The sequence below is a fragment of the Rhinolophus ferrumequinum genome, chromosome 3, assembly GCF_004115265.2.
Source record: "Rhinolophus ferrumequinum isolate MPI-CBG mRhiFer1 chromosome 3, mRhiFer1_v1.p, whole genome shotgun sequence".
NCBI lineage: Eukaryota > Metazoa > Chordata > Mammalia > Chiroptera > Rhinolophidae > Rhinolophus > Rhinolophus ferrumequinum.
In genome coordinates this window covers 529,974-550,417 of record NC_046286.1, presented here as the reverse complement: position 1 = coordinate 550,417, position 20,444 = coordinate 529,974, and the positions used below count along the sequence as shown (strand labels likewise).

The following is a 20,444-nucleotide window of genomic DNA, read 5'->3' as shown; positions in this document are numbered from 1 at the left end:
GGTAAAAACCAGACATTTTATATAACACACTGTAACAATTTTTTATTCTTATTTTGTTTCCCTAAGAATCATTGTTTTATTAATTTGCTTGGACTTAATCTATGGACTCTGTATCTTCCAACATTTGCAGCTTCTATTGTGTTTACTCAGTTAAAATAAACCAAACTCTTATTTTTAAAACCTGGGCTCCAAGATATTTCACTTTTCTCTTTGAGACCCCAATGACTCAAATGTTGGACCACTTAATATAATTACATTGTGAGTCATTGGGTCTCTTTATTCTTTTGCAATATTTCTCTGGTCTAGTTTATAGATGATCTTCATTAATCTACATAAAAGTACTTTACATTTATTCTGTTTTATGCAATATACTGTTAATCCTACCCAATAAAATTTTGGTGTCAAATATGGTATTTTTCAGTTTTAGGATATATGTTTGGCTTTTTCCCCCCTCAAGTTTGTACATCTCTCCTGAAACTCAACATTTATTTATCCATTATATAAATATTACCCCATTATATAAAATAATATCATTATTTTTTAAATCTTCATCTGATAATTCTAACATTTGGATAATATTTGGGCTTTTTATTGAGGATTTTTCTTAACTTTCTAATACTTCTGTTCACTCACATGATTGGTAACTCTTTTATTTTATACCTGATGGTGTGAATATGTTATAAAGACTTCATATTCCATTATCTTCCTCTAAAGAGTATTGAATATTATTTAACAAGCATATATATTACCAACTGATCACTTTGAACTTCTAGAAGACTAGTTTTAGGTTTTGTTAGAATAAGTCATTTCAGATTTTCCCTAGTTCTAGGGTGAACCCTTTAGACCTAGGTTGTAATTTTTATTTCTAAACTCTTTTTAGGGTTTCAATAGAAAGCCCAAAGTATTTTTCATGCTGCCCTTACTTATCTGTGTCCTTTGTGGTGGGAAGTGGTTGAAATTTCTGTTTGGCTCTTCCAGATGTTGTTTTCTTCCTGGACTCTTTAAGAACTTGCCTTGTACATCTGTAGGTTAGTGGTCAGGCAAAGATTCAGAGGAATTCTCATCTAGTTTTCAGGTTTGTCCTTTTGTAGCTCCATTATTTCTGGGATATCTCCCCCTTAATTTTCAGATGCTCTAGAAGCCTTTAGCCCTATCCCCAGAGACTAATAAGACAGCAGCTTTCTGCTTGAGCTTTATCTACCATGCATAGACTGAGGAGTGCCCCTCAGAGAAAAGCTGTATGAATGGAGATCTTACCTAGGATGGTTCTTTTTTCCTTTTCTTGCATTTTTAAATTAAATTTATTGGGGTGACAATGGTTAGTAAGATTACATAGGTTTAAAGTGTACATTTCTTTAATACATCATGTATATATCATGTTGTGTGCTCACCACCCAGAGTCAATTCTCCCCCCATCACCATATATTTGCCCCCTTTTATCCTCTTCTACCACCTCCCCTCCCCCTTTACCCTCTGGTAACCACTAAACTGTTGTCTGTGTCTATGTTGTTTGTCTTGTTAGGATGGCTCCTTTAATCAAGGGTCACATCCCCTCTAGTTGCTCCTTGTTTTTTTGCACACTTCCTACTGACTTCAAACAGTTGATTTTTAAAAATATGTGTTTCATTTTTACAGAAATGTATATATATTTCACTTTTATCATTGTTATTTGTAGGAAAGTTAGTCTAATGTAGGCTATTCTCTTTGTTGTAAATTCTCAGGTTCTTTTATTTTTTTCCCTCTATTTCAGACAACAGTGTAGAACAGTGAATTGTAGAATCCTAAGGTTGGAAGAGCACTTGGGACATTGTTTAATCTTCATTTGATGCACAAAAATTCCTTTATAACTCCCAATCTTCGAATCATCTCAGGCCATTTTTTTTCCCATTCCGTTTTTTCACACGTTACATTTTTTGAGGTTATTCTGTGTTAAAAGCTGCCTGATTTTTACATCCACTTTCTGGACTTAATTCTGTAGACTAGAATTGCCTAACCACATAAGAAATCTCATTTAATCATTACAACAGGCATGTGATGTAGACACTGTTTTTCCTATTGTATGATAAACCACTCATTGTTCTCTACTAGTAGTTTGCCCCTCATCCATACTAGTTCAGTTAGGTTATGCCTACTCAGAGTGAAGACTGTATTTCACTACCTCCTTTGCAGCTTGATGTATCCGTGAGATGCTAGGAAGTGAGATGTAAGAGAAATTTTGTCTGGCTGTTTCCTGGAGCCTTTGTTAAAATGGAGTTGAAGCCCTCTTTTTGACCATCTTCTTTCATCACTTCTGCCATCCTGATTCCTGGAATTGTGTAATGGGTGGAGCACTAGCTACCATTCTGGACCACAAAAATGTGGGTCGGATCCTAAGTCTAGCAGAGTTCAAAGGAGCCTGGCCCTGAGTTTTTATGGAGCAGAACTACATACTATACCTGAATCTTCTACCTCTTGATTTTGATGTGGAGTAAAGTATACTTTTATCTTTTTAAAGCCACATATTTTTAGGTGTCTGCTAATGGTAGTACAGCCTAATCCTAAAGATATTTCCAACTTTCAGAAGAAGTACTAAACTTCAGGGCAGTTAAATAACTTACATGAGAAGTAGGAAGCAGAGCTTGGCCTGACTTTTGCAAAGTGGGCTTGGGCTACTGGCCCACACACCATCCTACAGCTATGAGTGCATTAGTTATTCCATTTATTGTTTTGGCTTAGACAATTTTCACACATTGCTATCAGACCCAGAACTAGGCTCAGTGATTGTCCCTGAGTTACATTTATTTTTGTTTTGGTTAGGTTTGGCATCTGATTTTAGCTAATTTTAGATTCCATTGCTTTCCAATAATATTATAGTATAGATTATCAATCTTTCCAAGTTTTGTGGTATGTAAAATATTAGTGGATGGTCCGTTTTCAGGAGTAGGGAAAGCACAGGGACACAATAGTTAACATATTATAACTACTAGCTCTTCATTGTCATTTGACTGTGCCACCCACCTGCCACCAACACCCAAAAACATTTAAGGTATAATAATAATAATGATAATAATAATAATAATAATAAAAACAGCATGTGAGCAAAAGGACTGCAATCTGAAAGGTGAAGATTCAGGTAGCAACCCAAATTGCACTTTAAAGAGAACAAAAAAAGTCAGGGTTTATAAAGCGAAAAACTGCAACTGTGGTTTTCATGTAGGTCTTCCATGCAAATGAAGGGATCTGGATGGGTTAACAGGGTTTGGTTAGTACAGTATGCAAGTGTGAAAAGGCTCTTTGCAAATGGTCTGATTTCCATGCTAGGGAAGAAGTCCAGGAAGTGGTTTTGTGGTTAGCTTAAAAGTTCAAAATTTCATGAGTGGGATGTACATAAGACAGACTTCTTCCCATCTCCTTGACATAAATGATTCACACTTGGCAACTAGTGATGATCACTGAAACTGGATCTCATTGGTGGGTATTTTATAGCCAGTTCTGTCCTGAGCCAATGACAGCATAAAACAGATACATACACCTTTCCACACTCTCTATCTATCCATCTATCTATCTGACTAACTATTAAATAAGTAAAACATAACAGGACGAAAAACTAAAAAAAATAAATAACAAAAATAAGACAAGGCATGTGATGAAAAGTAAGGCTCTTTCCCATTCTTGTTACTCAGACATTCAGTGTCCCTCCCCAGGAGTAACATTTCCTCCCAGAGATATCATATGCATATTTCAGTGTTTGTATATATATATTTTTTATTTTCTAAACACTAGAATATTATACTATACTTTGAAACTTGTTTTTTTTCAGTTAATTTCACTATCTACACCTTCATTTATTTAGTTCCTTATTGATAAATGTTGTTTTCATTTTTTGTTATAAATAATGCCACCTGAATTATCTTGTACGTAGCTTATTTCATACATATATGGGTATATTAATTGAATAAATTCCTAATGTGGCTCTTTGGTCTCGGCCACAGAAGTGTGATGATGAAGTTCATCCTACGGAAAGCATTGCAATGTGATGCACACATTATGCCGCTGCTGTGGCTCTAAGGCGTACCACCTTCAGAAGTCTACCCGCGGCAAATGTGGCTACGCTGCCAAGCGGAAGAGAGAGTATAACTGGAATGCCAAGGCTAAAAGATGAAATACCACTGGGACTGGTCGAATGAGATACCTGAAAATTGTATACAGCAGATTCAGGCACGGATTCCATGAAAGAACAACACCTAAACCCAAAAGGGCAGCTGTTGCAGCATCCAGTTCCTCTTAAGGATTTCAACGATTAGTTGCACAAAAATTTTTTGTATTAAAAAAAAAATTCCTAACGTGGAATTGTTTGGTTATCGGGTATGTAGATGAAAATTTTTTAAATTATATTTTTGTCATAAACTTTGATATTGCAAATGAATATATATAACTTACATAAACTCTAAAGCATAATTGTGTCAAAATGAACACTCATTTTTTTACATTTTTATAACGGCTTTTTTGCATACATACGTATATGGTCCTAAACACTATATTGTTCAGTTTTGCTTGTGTTTGTTTCTGTTTAGAACATTTATGTTGTAGACCATAACATTACCTTTAATAGAGTGAATATGTTACATCTCTAAATTAAATAATAAGTAACGTACATTAGTACCATTCAATAAATTGCTTTCACCAAACATTAATTTCTCATAGTTAAACTTTAGACTCTGAAAATGACAAGAGATGTCAGAGGGTTCCTAAATGCCTCTTTCCCTGTTGAAAATCTTCAAGTAACTCGTATCTGCATTTAGACTAGGTTTCATTTATTTTAAAAAGTGAACATACTCTGAATTTGAAAGTAGCGTATCTCTTTCCCTCTGTAGTTTTGCATGTGTTGAAGACTTATAAAGCGTGTCGTACTTTATGTAGTCTTCTTGGTCTTGTTTTTTTTCATTCAATAGGTTGCTAGTATATTGATCCATATTGTTGCGTGTAGGTATAATCCATCCATTTTTACTGCTAACGATACTCTACAATTCAGTTATGTGTTTCCCCATTACTAAAGGGTATTTGAGTTGCTTTAGTTTGGCATGTCCATTTTGAATCTGGATAGGTATTTTAGATTGTCCTTTGAGAGTGGACAAGGTTTTATTGTTTTTATGTTTGTTTTCCTTTCCAACCTTCAATAAATGAGAATTCACAGTAACTTTTTGATTGGGTTTGGCTGGCATTGCTGAAGCAATATTCTAGATCTCATAGTAATTTTACAAACTCTTTCATTGACATTATTAGAGAGATGCGAAAGGGGCCTCTGCTCCAGGGAGGACTCAACTGGGGGCAGTGACTAGTCCAATAGCACCCTATCACTAGGGCCGAGTTGGGAGGTTTGTAGCTATCTGAGACATTTGTTTAATAACCTGGCAATATCTCCATAGCGTGATATTTGATCTTGGCTGGTTTCCTGGATTTGATAAAAAGGCAAATGAAAAGAGATCTTTCAGTTCTGCCTCTGAAACAATTTCCTATCACGACCCAGAGGGGAAAACAGATTGATAATGTGGTAAGAAGCAAGGAAGAGGTCAGGTTCCAAGAAGAAATCCTACCTGTGGTCAGTTAAGGGGCACCAGATGTCTTGGACATTCCTCACCCTGGCTTTGGGCTGGGAGGGAATTTCACATAGGAAAGGAGGAGAGAGAGGAGAGGGAAGATCAGAGTCCAGATTTTTTATTTTGTTACTTGAAAGGACACTGTTTCTCAGAATCCAGGTCCTCTCTGGGTAGGGAATCCCCTGAATTATTTTTTCCTGGAGGGATCACAGGCTTGCCCTTGGAGTAACTCTATGCTGGAAATCCCCAGCTCCAGTGGGCGGTTCCTCTATTTGCACGTGGAGTTGCATGGCATTCGCACTTTGAACACTCACAGTCCTGGGGGAGCAGTTCTCATCTATGTTTGCAGCAGGCTGTGACCTCCCTCCAGGCTCTGGCCCTGCAATCACAGGCTCTTTGCTCACCTCTGCCAAATAGGGATATACAGGCTGGTCCAGTGTGGGTGTGCCACCCAGGGATACACCTGCGTACATATAGGCCCTGAAACTCCCTTTGCTCTCATTCATCCTAAGGCCCCTCGTACCCTCTGCTTTCCTTTGGCTCTCTGTATTCCTTCCCCCAACTAGTTCGCTTAGCAACTACTACTAAAACGACTGTGGGTGAGTTAGCTTCTTTCTAATCAATAAGGATACTGACATTTACCTCATTAGAATGCTAGAACAGTTAATGAGTTTCCATTTAATAATGTCTTGTGCAATTCCTGAAATATAATAAATACTCACTAAACAGTTTCCATTTTTATTCACTTACTTATTCATGCATTCATTTAGTAAATATTTATTATTTACAGTGCCAGACAGCTTGTCCAAGTAGTGCTGAAGATACAAGTTAATGGAGACACAATCCTGACCCTCAAGATTCCTACTCTTTAATGGGGGTAAAGGACAAGTAAGCAGATAATCCTATTGCTGGAGAAAAGTGCTCCGAGAGGCTTCCAGAGAGAGTATGAAAAGACAGAAGAGCTGCTACTTACATTGCATACTCTTATAAATTTCATGGAGTTGGGGGCAGAGTTGGAGGGAAAGGTGTGCTCAGTGACCTGGTGGCAGAGAGCTTGGCATATTCAAGGGTATGCAGGGAGTTCAGGGAATCATGCATGGAAGCCCCTAGATGTACAGCTCTGCAGCTCAGATCTGGGCTGTAAGTATAGATCTGAGGGCATCAACAGACATATACTATTACTGGGAAATGTCATTCCTGGGCTCTCCTTCCTGGAGCTTCTGGCTAAGGGTCTCTGCTTCCCCTGAGAATGAACTGGCCCCAAGATGGTGTAGGCTACTGAGGCAAGAATGGAAAACAAGGAAAAGGTACAAGAAGAGAGTGATTTAATTCTAAACAGCTTTAACCATCTACTCTCTTTCTTCTTTCCCAGAAATGACGTGAAGATCTGAGAGCGTAAGGGGCGCAGATAAAATTTGAAATGTGAAAGCAGTTTACTTAAGTCAGGGCACATACAGCTTTTACTTTCTCTTTTCCCAGGCCCATCCCCCATCCCTTTCCTGCTGCAGGGCTTCCGGTTTATCACCCTCAACCTGATATGACATTTTCTGCCTAGTTACTGGTGATGTTTCAGAATACCCAAATCCTATTGGACAGTGGGTGCAGACCCGTCCTTTTCTGCTGTGCTGCAGCCAAAGGTCCCAATCTTGGTTTCTAAACACGGGACAGTAGGAACCTGGAGAGGTATCTGAAAGGAGAATAGAAGGAACAAAGGTTTCCTGCCTATTCCAACAGCACACTTCCCCCTTCATACTCATCCTGTGTGTTTAAAGAAGCATGCCTAACCCCACAAAATGCGTTCAAATAATAATCAGCTTTTCCAATTTGATTAACTGATTATCTAATAAGAGTTTCACATAGAAGAACATAGTTCAGGATAGGCTTTTTGAAATATTGGAATATGCTCTTGGATCCCATTACTTTACGTAGACACTTCTGTGAATCCAAGTTCTGCCAGATGGGAACCCCTGGAATAATACGGGATCATCTGTGATCCATCCGTGAGTGAAGGCCTCAGTGAAAACGCAGCAAACAAAGGTGATAACTTGGCATTTTTACGGGCTTTTTACTTTGAAAAATCTGGAGAACTTTTAATAAGTGCTTTTTTAAATGGGTTTTTTGGCAATGTCCTGAGAGTTGGGGATAGGGAAGTGATTAGTCTGGAATAGTAGGAGGATCAAGAGTGACTGAGTGAATTCCCTGAAGAAGCACAGCTCATGCACTGCTTTGTCCCCGTCCAGATCTCAGGAGCTGGGGAGTGAGCAGCACCTGTAGGTATGTCTGAGATCACGGTAGTGAGGAGTATCCGGGAGTGAAGCTGGGCAAACAGAGGCACTGTGGTGTGAGGGTGAGTGTGTGATTGTTTTAGCGTGTGGACAGTGGGAGTCAGCCTTTGATTGTTGGCTTTGGAATGTTCTCAAGTCATGGTGGATTCAGTTTGCAGTTCCCAGGACAGGATAGGAACAGTGATAGAGAGCTCAAGACCCGGGAATCGAAAGGTCTTTGTAAAGGAGGTTTTATAAACAAAGGTTTGTGAGGCTGGAAGACACTTAGGAATTCTTTCCACTCATCTCATTTGATAAACCAGAAAACCAATATCTAAAATGGTGGACAGACTTGCCCAAGGTAATATAGTAAGTGGCTCCCGTCAGTGGGACTGATCCAGGGTTATTTATCCTATGTTTTCTCAAGTCATGCTTCACACATCCTGCCAGGATAGTGTGAACAGGCTGCTCACTCCACATCAACCCTGACTGTCCTCTCCTGGGCGGCCCTGCTCTCAGGAAAAAACCTGACTGATGAGGGCTCTTAAAAGCAGTAGGAGAAGACCACCAAGCATCAAAGGTCTTTAAGCCATTGAGGCCCAAGGCTGCAGGCTGGTCAGTCATAGCCAGGACAGGAAGTGGTGGGTTGTTGACCGGGGAAAAATTCTCAACAGAGAAGGACCATCCCATATTTGGAAGAAGGAGGGCAAATGGATTGGCTGACAGGAGAAGCGCTTGATCAGAAAGTTTGTTTTGTTTTTTTGACTCACTCCAGCGAAAGTGAAAGAAAATCCATGAGTCCATGCAAGAACAAAGAGCACAGGAAGCTAGACACAGGCAGGGGATTTCCAGCTCAGCCTCCTTGTATATAAGCGGGCGCAGTTCTCCTCATCCTCTGTTTTCTTGGTCTCTGGTTCCTGCTGCTCCCTTCAGTGCAGAGATGCCTTCGACCCTCTGTGTAAGTTGGGATTTGACAATGGGGGTAGGGAAAGAGAAAGTACCTCGAAGGGATGGGGGTCTCAGGAATGGATGAGGGAGTGCCCAGGGAGACATGGTGGCTTCTTGAGGGGATGAGATAGGCATTGATATCTACAGAATGTGAGGGAACATTCTGTGAAGAGAAGCTGGTCATTTGGCTCCTGAGTTCTCTTTTGGGTCAGATCTTGGACCGGCTGTTGTGAGGGATCAATGGTAGGAAGTGGGAGTACGCTTTGTGCTCAACAGGCCTGGCAAGACTCGAAACTGGAAATATTGTCTTAAGCCTTTTTCCTCATCCTGTTTAGGGGCTCATGACTTAAACTTGAACTTCCTTCTCCTCCCAAAAGGGGCGTTCACACAACTCATTTATCCTGAGTTGTTAATGACCTGACACATTACCTTATATAAGAATATAAACACTATGTAGAGAACCTGGAATGAAGGCAATGCTTAGCGCAGGAGTGACAGTCCAGTGAAGAAATGTCTGTGACATGTAAATTGGGAAGATATGTTTGAATGGAGCATGAGGGAGGTCCTGCCAGGCTTTCAAGTGACAACATAGGGGTTAGCTTCTCCATTTTTCAGATTACTGAAGTAAAATTTAGATATAGTCCTTACCTTCTGTGAGTGAGGCCCTGTTTTAATTAAAGGACTAAATCGTATTCTACAATAGATAGATATAAAAACAGGGGAAATACAGAAGAACAAGTAACATTGAACACAGTGTCACTGTACTATGTATTAGGTTGGTGCAAAAGTAATTGTGGTTTTTGCAATTTTTTTTTTTAATTTAAACGGCAATTACTTTTGCACCAACCTAATAAGTTATTATTATAAAGCAGTGAGACATTAAAACAGAAACAAACAGTACAGAGAACATGTTTGTTTCTGACGTGGACATGGAGGGCAGTCCCGCGAGTTTCCCCTTAGGTGCCAAATCTTGGAAATTATCTTTGGGATTTATTTTTAGAATCTGGCGTACACCTTTGAGTACTCTGTAGTTGTATTTAATTTTTGACATTTGACAAAGTTTATCCAGGTAGGAGGCAGGCAAATATGGTGGGAAATTATTAATGATGTTTTGGGGATGAATGAGAGGTATGGTTATAAGGAATAAGACTGCCTTTCTTGTCTGTGTTATAACCTGGAAATTCAAAAAGAGAAGCTCCAAGAGAGGGAGGGACACAGCTTGTTAAAAATCAGCCAGAGGACCAGACAGGCAGTGAAGTGCAGGAGAAACTAAGGAGGGGGAACAAGGGGTACACAACGGGGCAGGCATTCCTGGTAACTGTCTCTTGGCCCTCATTGTCCAGGTGAATGTCCATTCTCAGGAATGGGGACCAATGACCTTCACTGCCAACTTGCATGACAGAGTGAAGAAGATCCAGGAACATGTGCGGTCTGAGACCAAGGTTCCTGTGCAGGACCAGGTCCTCCAGCTGGGCTCGAAGACCCTAAAGCCCCAGAGAAAGCTATCATCTTATGGCATTGACAAGGAGACCACCATCCACCTCACCCTGAAGGTGGTGAGGCCCAGTGATGAGGAGCTGCCCCTGTTTCTGGTGGAGTCAGGTGATGAGGGGCAGAGGCACCTCCTCCAGGTGCGAAGGTCCAGTTCAGTGCCCGAGGTGAAAAAGATGATTGAGACCAAAACTGCTATAACCCCTGAGAAACAGATTGTGACTTGCAATGGAAAGAGACTGGAAGATGGGAAGATCATGGCAGATTATAACATCAGAACGGGCCATTTACTCTTCTTGACACCCTACTGCATTGGAGGGTGACCACCCTGCGGATGGGGTGATCTCTGGAGCAAAGGAGCTTATTTCCTTTTCGCTCTTACTCACCAACCACAACCTTTGATGATTTCTCAAAATTATTGAGAAAGAGGTATATAGAAAGAGTAGATTTAGAGTGGGGAGTCAGACTGCAGAATACTTTTTAACTCTATGATTCTTTGATTCTAACATAATTGATTAAGTGGCAGGATTGTGTATATTACTGAAAACAGAAAATAAAAATTTAAGGCACATTAGAGATAGCATTCAAAGCCAGCTTGCAATTCAGTCCTTCCTTGGTTTCCTCTGACATATAGAAAAACTCCTATTTCCTTTCTCATCCGACAACATAGGAAGTTTTAGGCTGGGATCCACGTTGTACTAATTTCTGTGTTTCCATCTATGTTTAAACCAGTGCTTCATCTATCGTATCACATGGTAATTGTTGAACCAAATTGAATTTCTCCTTATAGAGAACAATGAAACGGTTTACTACGAAGTGAATTAATTACATGATTACAATCTAGTCAATAAAGAATTTAGAAATTCAATTAAACTACTTTCCCTCGCCTTATTTAAAGCTGGTTGGTATGAAATGAAACCTGGCACCGTGCCCCCTCTTACTTGTCCCATACCCAGTGAAAATTGTTCTCATTTCTGGGGATTATGGTAGGCATGGAAATATATTTTCCCTGGGAATCTAGAGATTTGTGTCTGTAGTGGGGGATTTTGGGGGGCAGATTGCTTCAGAAGAGAAAGGACTTTCTGAAAGGTGGGGGATTGTGGACCAGTGTCTGTGCTGCCTGCCTTAGGGCCTGGCAGGTCTTCTGTAAGTTGGGGGCATCTGTTTGGGTGAGGGAGGTGGGGCTTGGTGTCTGGATTGACCCCAACACTCTGCCCAGGTTCTGGCTGACAGAGCTTTTTCCTTTCTGCTTCCTTTAGCACCAGGTTCTTTCTTGGGAACTCGAGTCGCTTTCTCCATCTCACTCCCTTCAATTACTTCTGTGTCTTACTGTCCCTCTCTCATGTCCCCTTACTGGTCACAGACACGTTTTTCTCACAAGCTGAGACATGTCCACCTTCTTCTCCACTAGTCTAGTCCCTTCGTATCTTTAAAACTTGCCAAGAACCACCTCCTTGAAGAAGAGTTTCCCAACTGAACCCCACCCAGCACAAAGCACGCGGATGGGCGTTCCTCCTTCAACTTACGGGTCAAGTGCTCTGCGGTGGGCCCAAGTCCTCTGACTAGGTGGGCATTAGGTTGGGACGATTTCCCGATATCAGAGACCGTGGCTCCTTTTCCTGGATGGGGTCTCCTGTGAGGTAGAGTCTTGTCAATTTGGGAGACTCCTGGTGGCAGACACCGTGGAGACACAAGAACAGGCAGCCGGCTGTCAGGTGGGGACCCACGCGTGTCCACCGCTTTCCTCCGGTCCCCGCTGGACCGCATGCCCCACACGGCGCGGGCCACGGCGCCACTGGAGTCCAGGATGGCCGCGGACGGCACCAGCGGAGGAGCACGCGGCGGCGATCATCTAGCGCTCGCTGGCGTCTCGGCAGCCGCCGCCGCCACAGGCCAGCTGGAGCTGCGCGGGCAGCTCGCTGACGAAGCGATCCGCCTGGCGGGCGAGCCGAGCGCCAGCGCCAGAAGCGCCAGAAGCGGCGGCGCCGGCCAGCGCCCCCCAGAGCTGCGTCGAGCCGCGTCCGGGTCGCGCTGCGGGCGGCACACGGCCGTGGCGCCACCCAGCGCCGGCACCCGCAGGCCGCACCGCGCCGAGCCCGGCGCCAGCGACGCGCTCCGCGGGGCCTCGCAGCCGCAGGGCCGGGGCCGCGCAGGGCGGCCAGCAGCGGCGCGCCACGCTCAAGGCGAAGCCGCCTCCGCCAGGGCCAGGGGGCCGCGGAAGTGGTGCAGCGGCGTGTGCGGGCGCAGGTGGCGCAGGGCCGAGCTGTCGGTCAGAGTCGGCAGATGGCAGAGGAGAAGGACAAAGAGGACCGGCTGCAGGGAGGGCCAGTCAGAGAAGCCCAGCAGGAGGAAGCGCTCCTCTGTGCTGTGTGAGGAAGACTCCCAGTGCTTGGAAGGACGAAATACAAAAGGGTGACATTACCCCTTACAAGCAAAGGAAAACCCGGGCATGTGGAGTGTGTGGGGGAGGGGATGGAAGTCCGCACAACGCTCAGCTATCGACTGTAATCGCATTTACAAATCTAGACCCTTAGTTTAGAGAGATAGCCTGATATTCCTATACTTCAGTGGCTGTATTTAACAGATTCTATGAGGAAGGTAGTAGAATCTCCATCTTATAGGTGAACGACCTTAGGCTCAGAAAGGCTACATTGTTCCAAGGCCATAGCTAGTGAGTAGCCTTGTGGGACTTGTACTCAGGCCTGTCTGATTTCCACATCAGTGCTCTTTCAACTGCTTCCTTGGTCCTGGTTGTATTCCTACGGGCCAAAGTAGAAATCTAATCTTCCTCCCACATGATCGCCCTTCAGGTATTTGAAGACAGATTTTACTCTGAGCCTCGGTCTTCCTTCTCTGAACTGTGTAGTGCCTATAAGTAAGTGCAATATTCCAGGCTTGGTGTCACCGATACTTTGGGAGATCAGAACTATCACCTTCTTTATTTCAGGTGCTCTACTTGTATTGATACAACCCATTATACTGCTGACTACTGAGAGCTCATCTATGGTGAGGCTCTCTTCCAGGCTGCTTCCAATGTCCGTGCCCCTCCTGTTTATAATCTAGTGTGATGGTCATGATCAACACAGGCCAGCACATGTGAACCAACCTTTAAATAAGAGTCGTCTGGGTAGAGGAAAGAACACTGAAAAACGACTTGACTTGAAGCTGATGAGCCCTTTCAATGAAAAGTGAAATCACATCAGAGCTACAAACAGTAGCAGATTTTAAAATAAAAACCTGAGTATAATTGCATTGATAATCTTCTCATTCATCCATCCATTAAATTGAGAGTCTCCTAAGTTCCAACTACTCTGTGGTACATAGGTGAGTAACATGGGCATATTCCTATTCTCACAGAACCTACAGTCTTGTGGGGAAAACACAATCAACAATAGTCCCTTAATTGTTTTCTAAAATTCTAATATTCTTTAAGTAGAAAGCTACAAATATGAACCAAGTTGTATTTTTACTTCTATTACTGCTCAGAAGAAACTGGTTTTAGGTGTTAGAATGACATTTTTTTTACATTTGGTTATTTTATTTTATATTTGACGTTTATGTATTCAACAACTAACTTCCAGAATCTTCCAATCTTTTCTCTTTTAGTTTAGTTTTTATGTTCTCTTTTGAATTGGAGTAAGGAATAGCTCCCTTAATCTGTCCTGAGATGTTGAACTTAAAATTCAAGAGATGAATACCTAGAGAGAACATTCTATACTAAACAGAGGCTCAATTTGTTCCATTATATATGGTATTGTCTACCTTTCTTCAGTTCTTTTCTTGAGCAATTCTGTCTCTAATTTACATTCTTTTATCTCTTCCAAATATAGGAAGGATCATGTGTCCAGTCAACGTTTACTTTAGATATTTTTCTTAAAGGAACTCAACCTCTTCTTTGTTCCACATATTTAGATTCATTGGAACATAACATATTTAGCATCTATTTAAGTATATTTAAAACAATGTTAAGGAACTAGTGGTAATATTTGCATTTGTTGACTTCTATAACATAAACAAAACAGAAATTGATCGCTAAATATAACTCTCTTCCTGCCTCCATTAAATTGCAAGTTTTAGAAAATACATTTTAAAGCCACTTAAAGGGATTTAAATGGATTTTATATTCATTGAAATATTTAAAGGGATGTACTTTTCTTTTTCATGGATTTGTTCTTCTTAAATACCATATCTGAAACATTGCCCAAATCTGTGGTCTTTAATTCGTACATGTGAAGTGTATTTTGAGTTTATTAATACTTTGAATGTTTTCACTCAGATACTTCATTAACTTTCCATTTATATAGTTCATTAAAAACAGTTGTTTGAATCCCTAAAACAATAATTAAATATTTTTTCTTTTCAAATTGTTATGTGATGTACAGATTATTCATTGCCTGTTGTCTTTCACTTTTTTTTTTTCAGTGAAAGAAGCCTTGAGCCCTATAAAATTTAACAAATGTGGTTTCCCAGAAACTATGCATACCAGAAACTATGCAAAACAGTGAACTATGGGTGTTTGCAGGTGGGGATATTGTTGGTGTGGCTAACATGACAGCGGAATTGGTGAATGATGGAAAGCAAGCTTCTTGGTTCATTTACAAATATAATATATATAGGTAGGCATTTGCAATCAATTTCAATTAATTTTTCCAGTGAATAAGTACTTCTTTATTTTTACTACTCATTCATATGAACATTTCTATAAGGTATAAAGTAACTATGTTTGAAATAGGTCGCATACACATTTACTTGGACAAAGTGTTTTAAATATGGACTGGATAGCAGAACTGTTTAGTCGATTGAACATTTGTTGTGCATGTCTACCAGTGGAATGCCATGAATTTATTAGTCCTGCTGCGTTCAAGTTGGAGATAGAATCTATATTCGTAATTATCTCACACAGTCCAGAAACTATGTTGTCCATCCATTTGGATCAGATGAGTTCCTATCTACTAGTCATCAAATTGAAGAGAAACAAATATTTTATAAATTTCAATTGTAATTATTTTTTTCACTGTTAAGTTTTATGATACAAATGTAGAATGTAAAAATGATATAATATAAAGTTGAACATACTCTTGTACAATAGCTGTGTGGTGTTGGGAAAAAAACATAATTACTAATACTAGATCTCAGTTGTCTTATTTTTTGATGAAATGCTTCATTTTCTTCTTTCTCTATAACTTAATTAAATGTAGCTAGTGACCTAATTTACATAAAATGTTTCTGGAAAAATTTGCTTTTGTTAATAAAATTCTTATTCTTTTTCCCAATAGGCCTCCTATATCTCTTCTTTTGGTTTCTTTTGTGTTTTTTTTCACATGCTAACAAAATTCACTTTGCCTTTAATGCTTCCTTGACTGTTTTTCTTCTCTTTGCTATGATCATTTGGTCTATTCTGATTGTCCTCCTGTTTCTGTAATTCATGCAGGACTACTTATCTACTAGGTAGGGTCTGGACTTGGTACTGCTTCCATCATATTTTTTATGTTCAATTCACCTACCTACTCCCACCTCACTCCAGCATCTCTGAGGAGTGGAACTTGAGATGTTGGGGTCTGGGCCAGAGTGTGGTGTCCCAGAAATTTAGGGCTCTAAGAATAGATGTAAACAAACTACAGGTTTTGCCTAGAGACAAAGGTATGATTTAGGAAGCAATGTTTTGGGGAGATGACAAATCTAAAATTAAGAAAACTGCCCAAATCAGTCATAAATCAAAAGGGACTAGGCTAGGAAGAAAAGAGAAAAAGGAGTACAATTTTAACAGAAACCTGGGAAGCCACAGGAGACAAGTTGGCAGTGGTCCGGCGCCAGGCTTTGTAGCACTGTACTTTGGAGAGTCTCCTTGGCCTTAGAAATACACAGGGAGCAGTCAAAGACAACTACCCAGGATGGACTCCTGCTTTGGCTCCTTTTGCTCTTTCTGTTGCAAAACTTAATCACCCTGTATTTTTATTTTCTCATTCTACTGTTATTTTCATAGCACCCTGAAGGCTCCCAATCCCTACTCATGCATAATTCCTTAATCTATGTCTCCAAAAGGGTAGTATTCTCTTCAATGATCCAGCTGTCTGCTGATCACCTTCACTTGTGTGTCTAACCCACATTTCAAATTCACTGGACATCTCCACTTGGATATATATTATACCTACACCTCAAATTTATTGCTTTTAAACCAATCATGCTCTCCCAAATCCACTTCCAGTATTTAACATTTCTGATTCCCAGATTCAAGTCGCGTAAATCAGTAGTCCTCAGACTTCTAGGTTACTCAGGCTAATAAAATCTGCAAAATCAATTTGGAAACCAATATAGGACTGAAGGTTTCTTATTTTACTGAGTAATAGCATCAAAAAAAAACCACTCAAACACGTGAAATTATAACATTGACTCAACATGTGTTAACAAGAAAGTTCATGAGAAAAGTAGGAAGCAATACAGTCTCAGAGTAAGAGATACATCTTCAGAAAACAGTCGAAAGATTTACACTAATGTGTTCACAGACATATTTTTCTCATTATAAAACAGTACTGTTGTACACTTCTTTACTTACGAACTATTTCTCTAAATTTTCTTTTCATCATCTCTCTCGTATATATCTGGTCAATTCTATCTCTGTAAGAACTCTTTCATATACTTATTTTAATTTGCTTGTTTTTGTGTGGAGTACATTCTGTAAAAAGATTTTTATTAAAACATAGATAATATACAATATTACATTAGTTTCAGGTGTATACTATAGTGATTCAACATTTATATGCCTAAAGAAGTGATCACCTTGATAAGTCCAGCAACCCATCTGACATCATACCACACTATCACAATTTTATTGACAATATTCCCCATGCTGTACATTACATCTCCATGACTTATTTGTTTTATACCTGGAAATTTGGGCCACTTATTCCCCTTCACCTTTTTTTCACTCTTTTTAAAATTTTTCAATCACAGTTGACATTCAATATTATTTTGTATCAATTTCAGGCATGCAGCATAATGGTTAGACATTTATATAATTTAAGAAGTGATCCCCCTGACGAGTCTAGTACCCACCTGGCACTATACATAGTTATTATCATATTATTGACTATATTCCCTGTGCTTTACTTTACATCCCCATAACTATTTTGTAACTCAAATTTGTACTTCTTAATCCCTTCACCTGCTTCACCCCACCCCCCAACACCTATCCCATCTGGAAACCATCACCTTGTTCCCTGAATCTATGAGTCTGCTTCTATTTCATTTGTTTATTTTGTTCTTTAGATTTCATATATAAGTGAGATTATATGGTATTTGTCTTTGTCTGACTTGTTTCACTTATGTAATACCTTCCAGGTCTATCCATGTAGTCACAAATGGTAAGATTTCTTTTTTTATGACCAAGTAATATTCCACTGTATACTTGTATATGTACCACATCTTTATCCAGTCGTCTGTTGATGAACACAGGTTGCTTCCATATCTTGGCTATTGTGAATAATGCTGCAATGAACACAGGGGTACATATATCTTTTCAAATTAGTGTTTTGGATTTCTTTGGATCGATACCCGGAAGTGGAATTGCTGGGTCATAAGATAGTTCTAGTCTTAATTTTTTTTTTAAGATTTTTTTAAAATTTTTATTGGGGAAGGGGAACAGGACTTTATTGGGGAACAGTGTATACTTCCGGGACTTTTCCAAGTCAAGTTGTTGTCCTTTCAATCTTAGTTGTGGAGGGCACAGCTCAAGTCCAGGTCCACTTGCCGTTGTTAGTTGCAGGGATGCAGTCCACCATCCCCTGGAGGAGTCGAACCGGCAACCTTGTGATTGAGAGGACACACTCCAATCAACTGAGCCATCTGGCCACCTGGGAGCTGAGTGGCCGCTAATTGACTTCATTCTAGTGGCGGAAGGCGCAGCTCCCTGGCCCATATGGGAATCAAACCGGCAGCCCCGTTGCCCAGAGCTCACACTCTAACCAACTGAACCACCCCTCTGTCCTGTTCTTAATTTTTTGAGGAACCTCCATACTGTTTTTCTATAGCAGCTGCACCAATTTGCAATCCCACCAACAGTGTATGAAGTTTCCCTTTTCTCCACATCCTTGGCAACATTTGTTTGTAAATTTATTGATAATAGCCATTCTGACAGGTGTGAGGTGATATCTCATTGTGGTTTTAATTTGCAGTTCTCTGATGATTAATGACACTGAGCATTTTTTCATGTGTCTCTTTGTTTGTCTTGTTCCTTTGTTGCTTTCAGTTTTATATCCCACATTATTAGTGAAGTCATATGGTTCTCGACTTTTCCTGTCTGACTTATTTCACTTAGCATAATAATTAAAAGATTCATACATATTGTTGCAAATTTCATATGTCTATTGGCCATCTGTATGTCCTCTTTGGATAAATGTCTGTTCAAGTCCTCTATCCATTTCTAAATTGGATTGTTAGTTTTTTTAGTGTTAAGTTGTGTGAGTTCTTTATAAACTTTAGATATTAAACACTTATTGGATATATCATTGGTGAATATCTCCCATTCAGTAGGATGTCTTTTTGATTTGTTGATGGTTTCTTTTGCTGTGCAAAAACTTTTTAGTTTGATGGAGTCCCATTTGTTTATGTTTTCTTTTGTTTCCATTGCCTGAGGAAATATATCAATAAAAAAATTACTAAGGGTAATGTCTGAGACTTTATCCTTCTAGGAACTTTCTGGTTTCAGGTCTTACATTTAAGTCTTTAATCCATTTTGAGTTTATTCTTGTAATGAAGTAAGAAAGTGGCCTAGTTTCCTTTTTTGCATGTGTGAGTTCTGACAATTAAATTTGTAAACTCATCCTAGAAAAGTGTAGTTCCAGGATGCCATGAGCTCAAAACACCGAGCTAGATCTGCGTCCTGCGCCTGCGCGGCCCCTTCCCTCCTCCTCTGCTCGCACAATTTGCCCACCTTTAGGTGATTTCAATAGTGAGCCTCCGAGTCTTGCCTGTCTGCTGCACAGGAAGTAGAAGTCCGTCGTGGAGTTACAGTTGTTCAATTTGTTGTAAATTCCAGGGGAGATTTACAGAGGCTCACCTCATGCCGCCATTTTTGTGACATCCTCAATTTTCTCTGATTGATTCAAAAATGTCTTTGGACAGCTGGCCTATTCTAACCAAGACCTGAAGAGGGATGAGATATTTTGGAGGGAGTGGCCGTCAGGCAATGTTCGCTTGCAGTGTTTTGCCAGAAGAAGCTTGATCATGCTCACAGAGCCAGGATATTAGTCCTCCTTTCCAATTTTGATGCCTTACATATATTTTTCCTGTCTGATTGCTGTGACTAGAACTTCCAATAGTGTGTTGAATAAAAGTGGTGAAAGTGGACATGCTTGTCTTGTTGCTTGTATTAAAAAAAACATTTTTAGCTTGCTTCTATTGAGTAGGATGTCAGCTGTGAGTTTGTCACATATAGCTTTTATTATGTTGAGGTATGTTTCCTCTATTCCCACTATACTGCCAGTTGTTATCATAAATGGCTGCTGAATTTTGTCAAATGATTTTCTGCATCAGTTGGTATAATCATATGATTTTTATCCTTCTTTTTGTTTATGTGGGGTATCATGTTAATTGATTGGTGGATATTGAACCAACCTTGCATCCCAGGAATAAATATCACTTTATCATGGTGTATGATCTTTTTAATTTATTGCTGAACTTGGCTTAAACAGAAAATAAAACATTGGATATTTATTGTCCCTTCAAGAGCACCACAAAAAGTACAGTGGACCCTGAGAAAACATACCTACCAAGGACTCCTGGTTCCTGGTGGCTAACTGAGCTCAGATTAGAGAGAGAGAGAGAGAGAGAGAGAGAGAGAGAGAGAGAGAGAGAGAGAGCACACTTTGTAGCCATTTCTAAACGGGGACTTCTCACCTAAGCCTTGCTTCAGGGAGAAGCTTGCATTTATCTGCCTGCTTCCTACACTGAACTGCCTGCCTGCACTATGTTCCTGCCATTTGAGCCAGCCCTTATAAAGGAGTTCCTAAAAATTGTATTTCAACCAATGGGGCTGAGACTTTCCCCAAACAATCAGAGCTGTGCAGCTAAAGCCTCATTAGCATCATCACTGTGAGTATTTGGAGTCCTCATTTGAATGAGGGTGGACCAATCAGGGATTGAGGGAGAGGGGTGGCTTCTATATAAG

General features: G+C 40.3%; 1 protein-coding gene and 1 pseudogene across 1 annotated transcript; both read left to right on the top strand.

Moving 5' to 3' along the window:
- The first annotated feature begins 2,186 nt into the window (after window positions 1-2,186).
- Window positions 2,187-4,267, top strand: LOC117018430 (60S ribosomal protein L37-like; annotated as a pseudogene).
- A 4,376-nt stretch (window positions 4,268-8,643) lies between these two features.
- UBD (ubiquitin D) lies at window positions 8,644-10,748 on the top strand. The gene is made up of 2 exons (XM_033102422.1): window positions 8,644-8,798; window positions 10,132-10,748. Exons 1-2 carry the CDS (start codon window positions 8,781-8,783, stop codon window positions 10,600-10,602), a joined length of 489 nt encoding a protein of 162 aa, XP_032958313.1. The 5' UTR covers window positions 8,644-8,780; the 3' UTR covers window positions 10,603-10,748.
- Window positions 10,749-20,444: the final 9,696 nt, after the last annotated feature.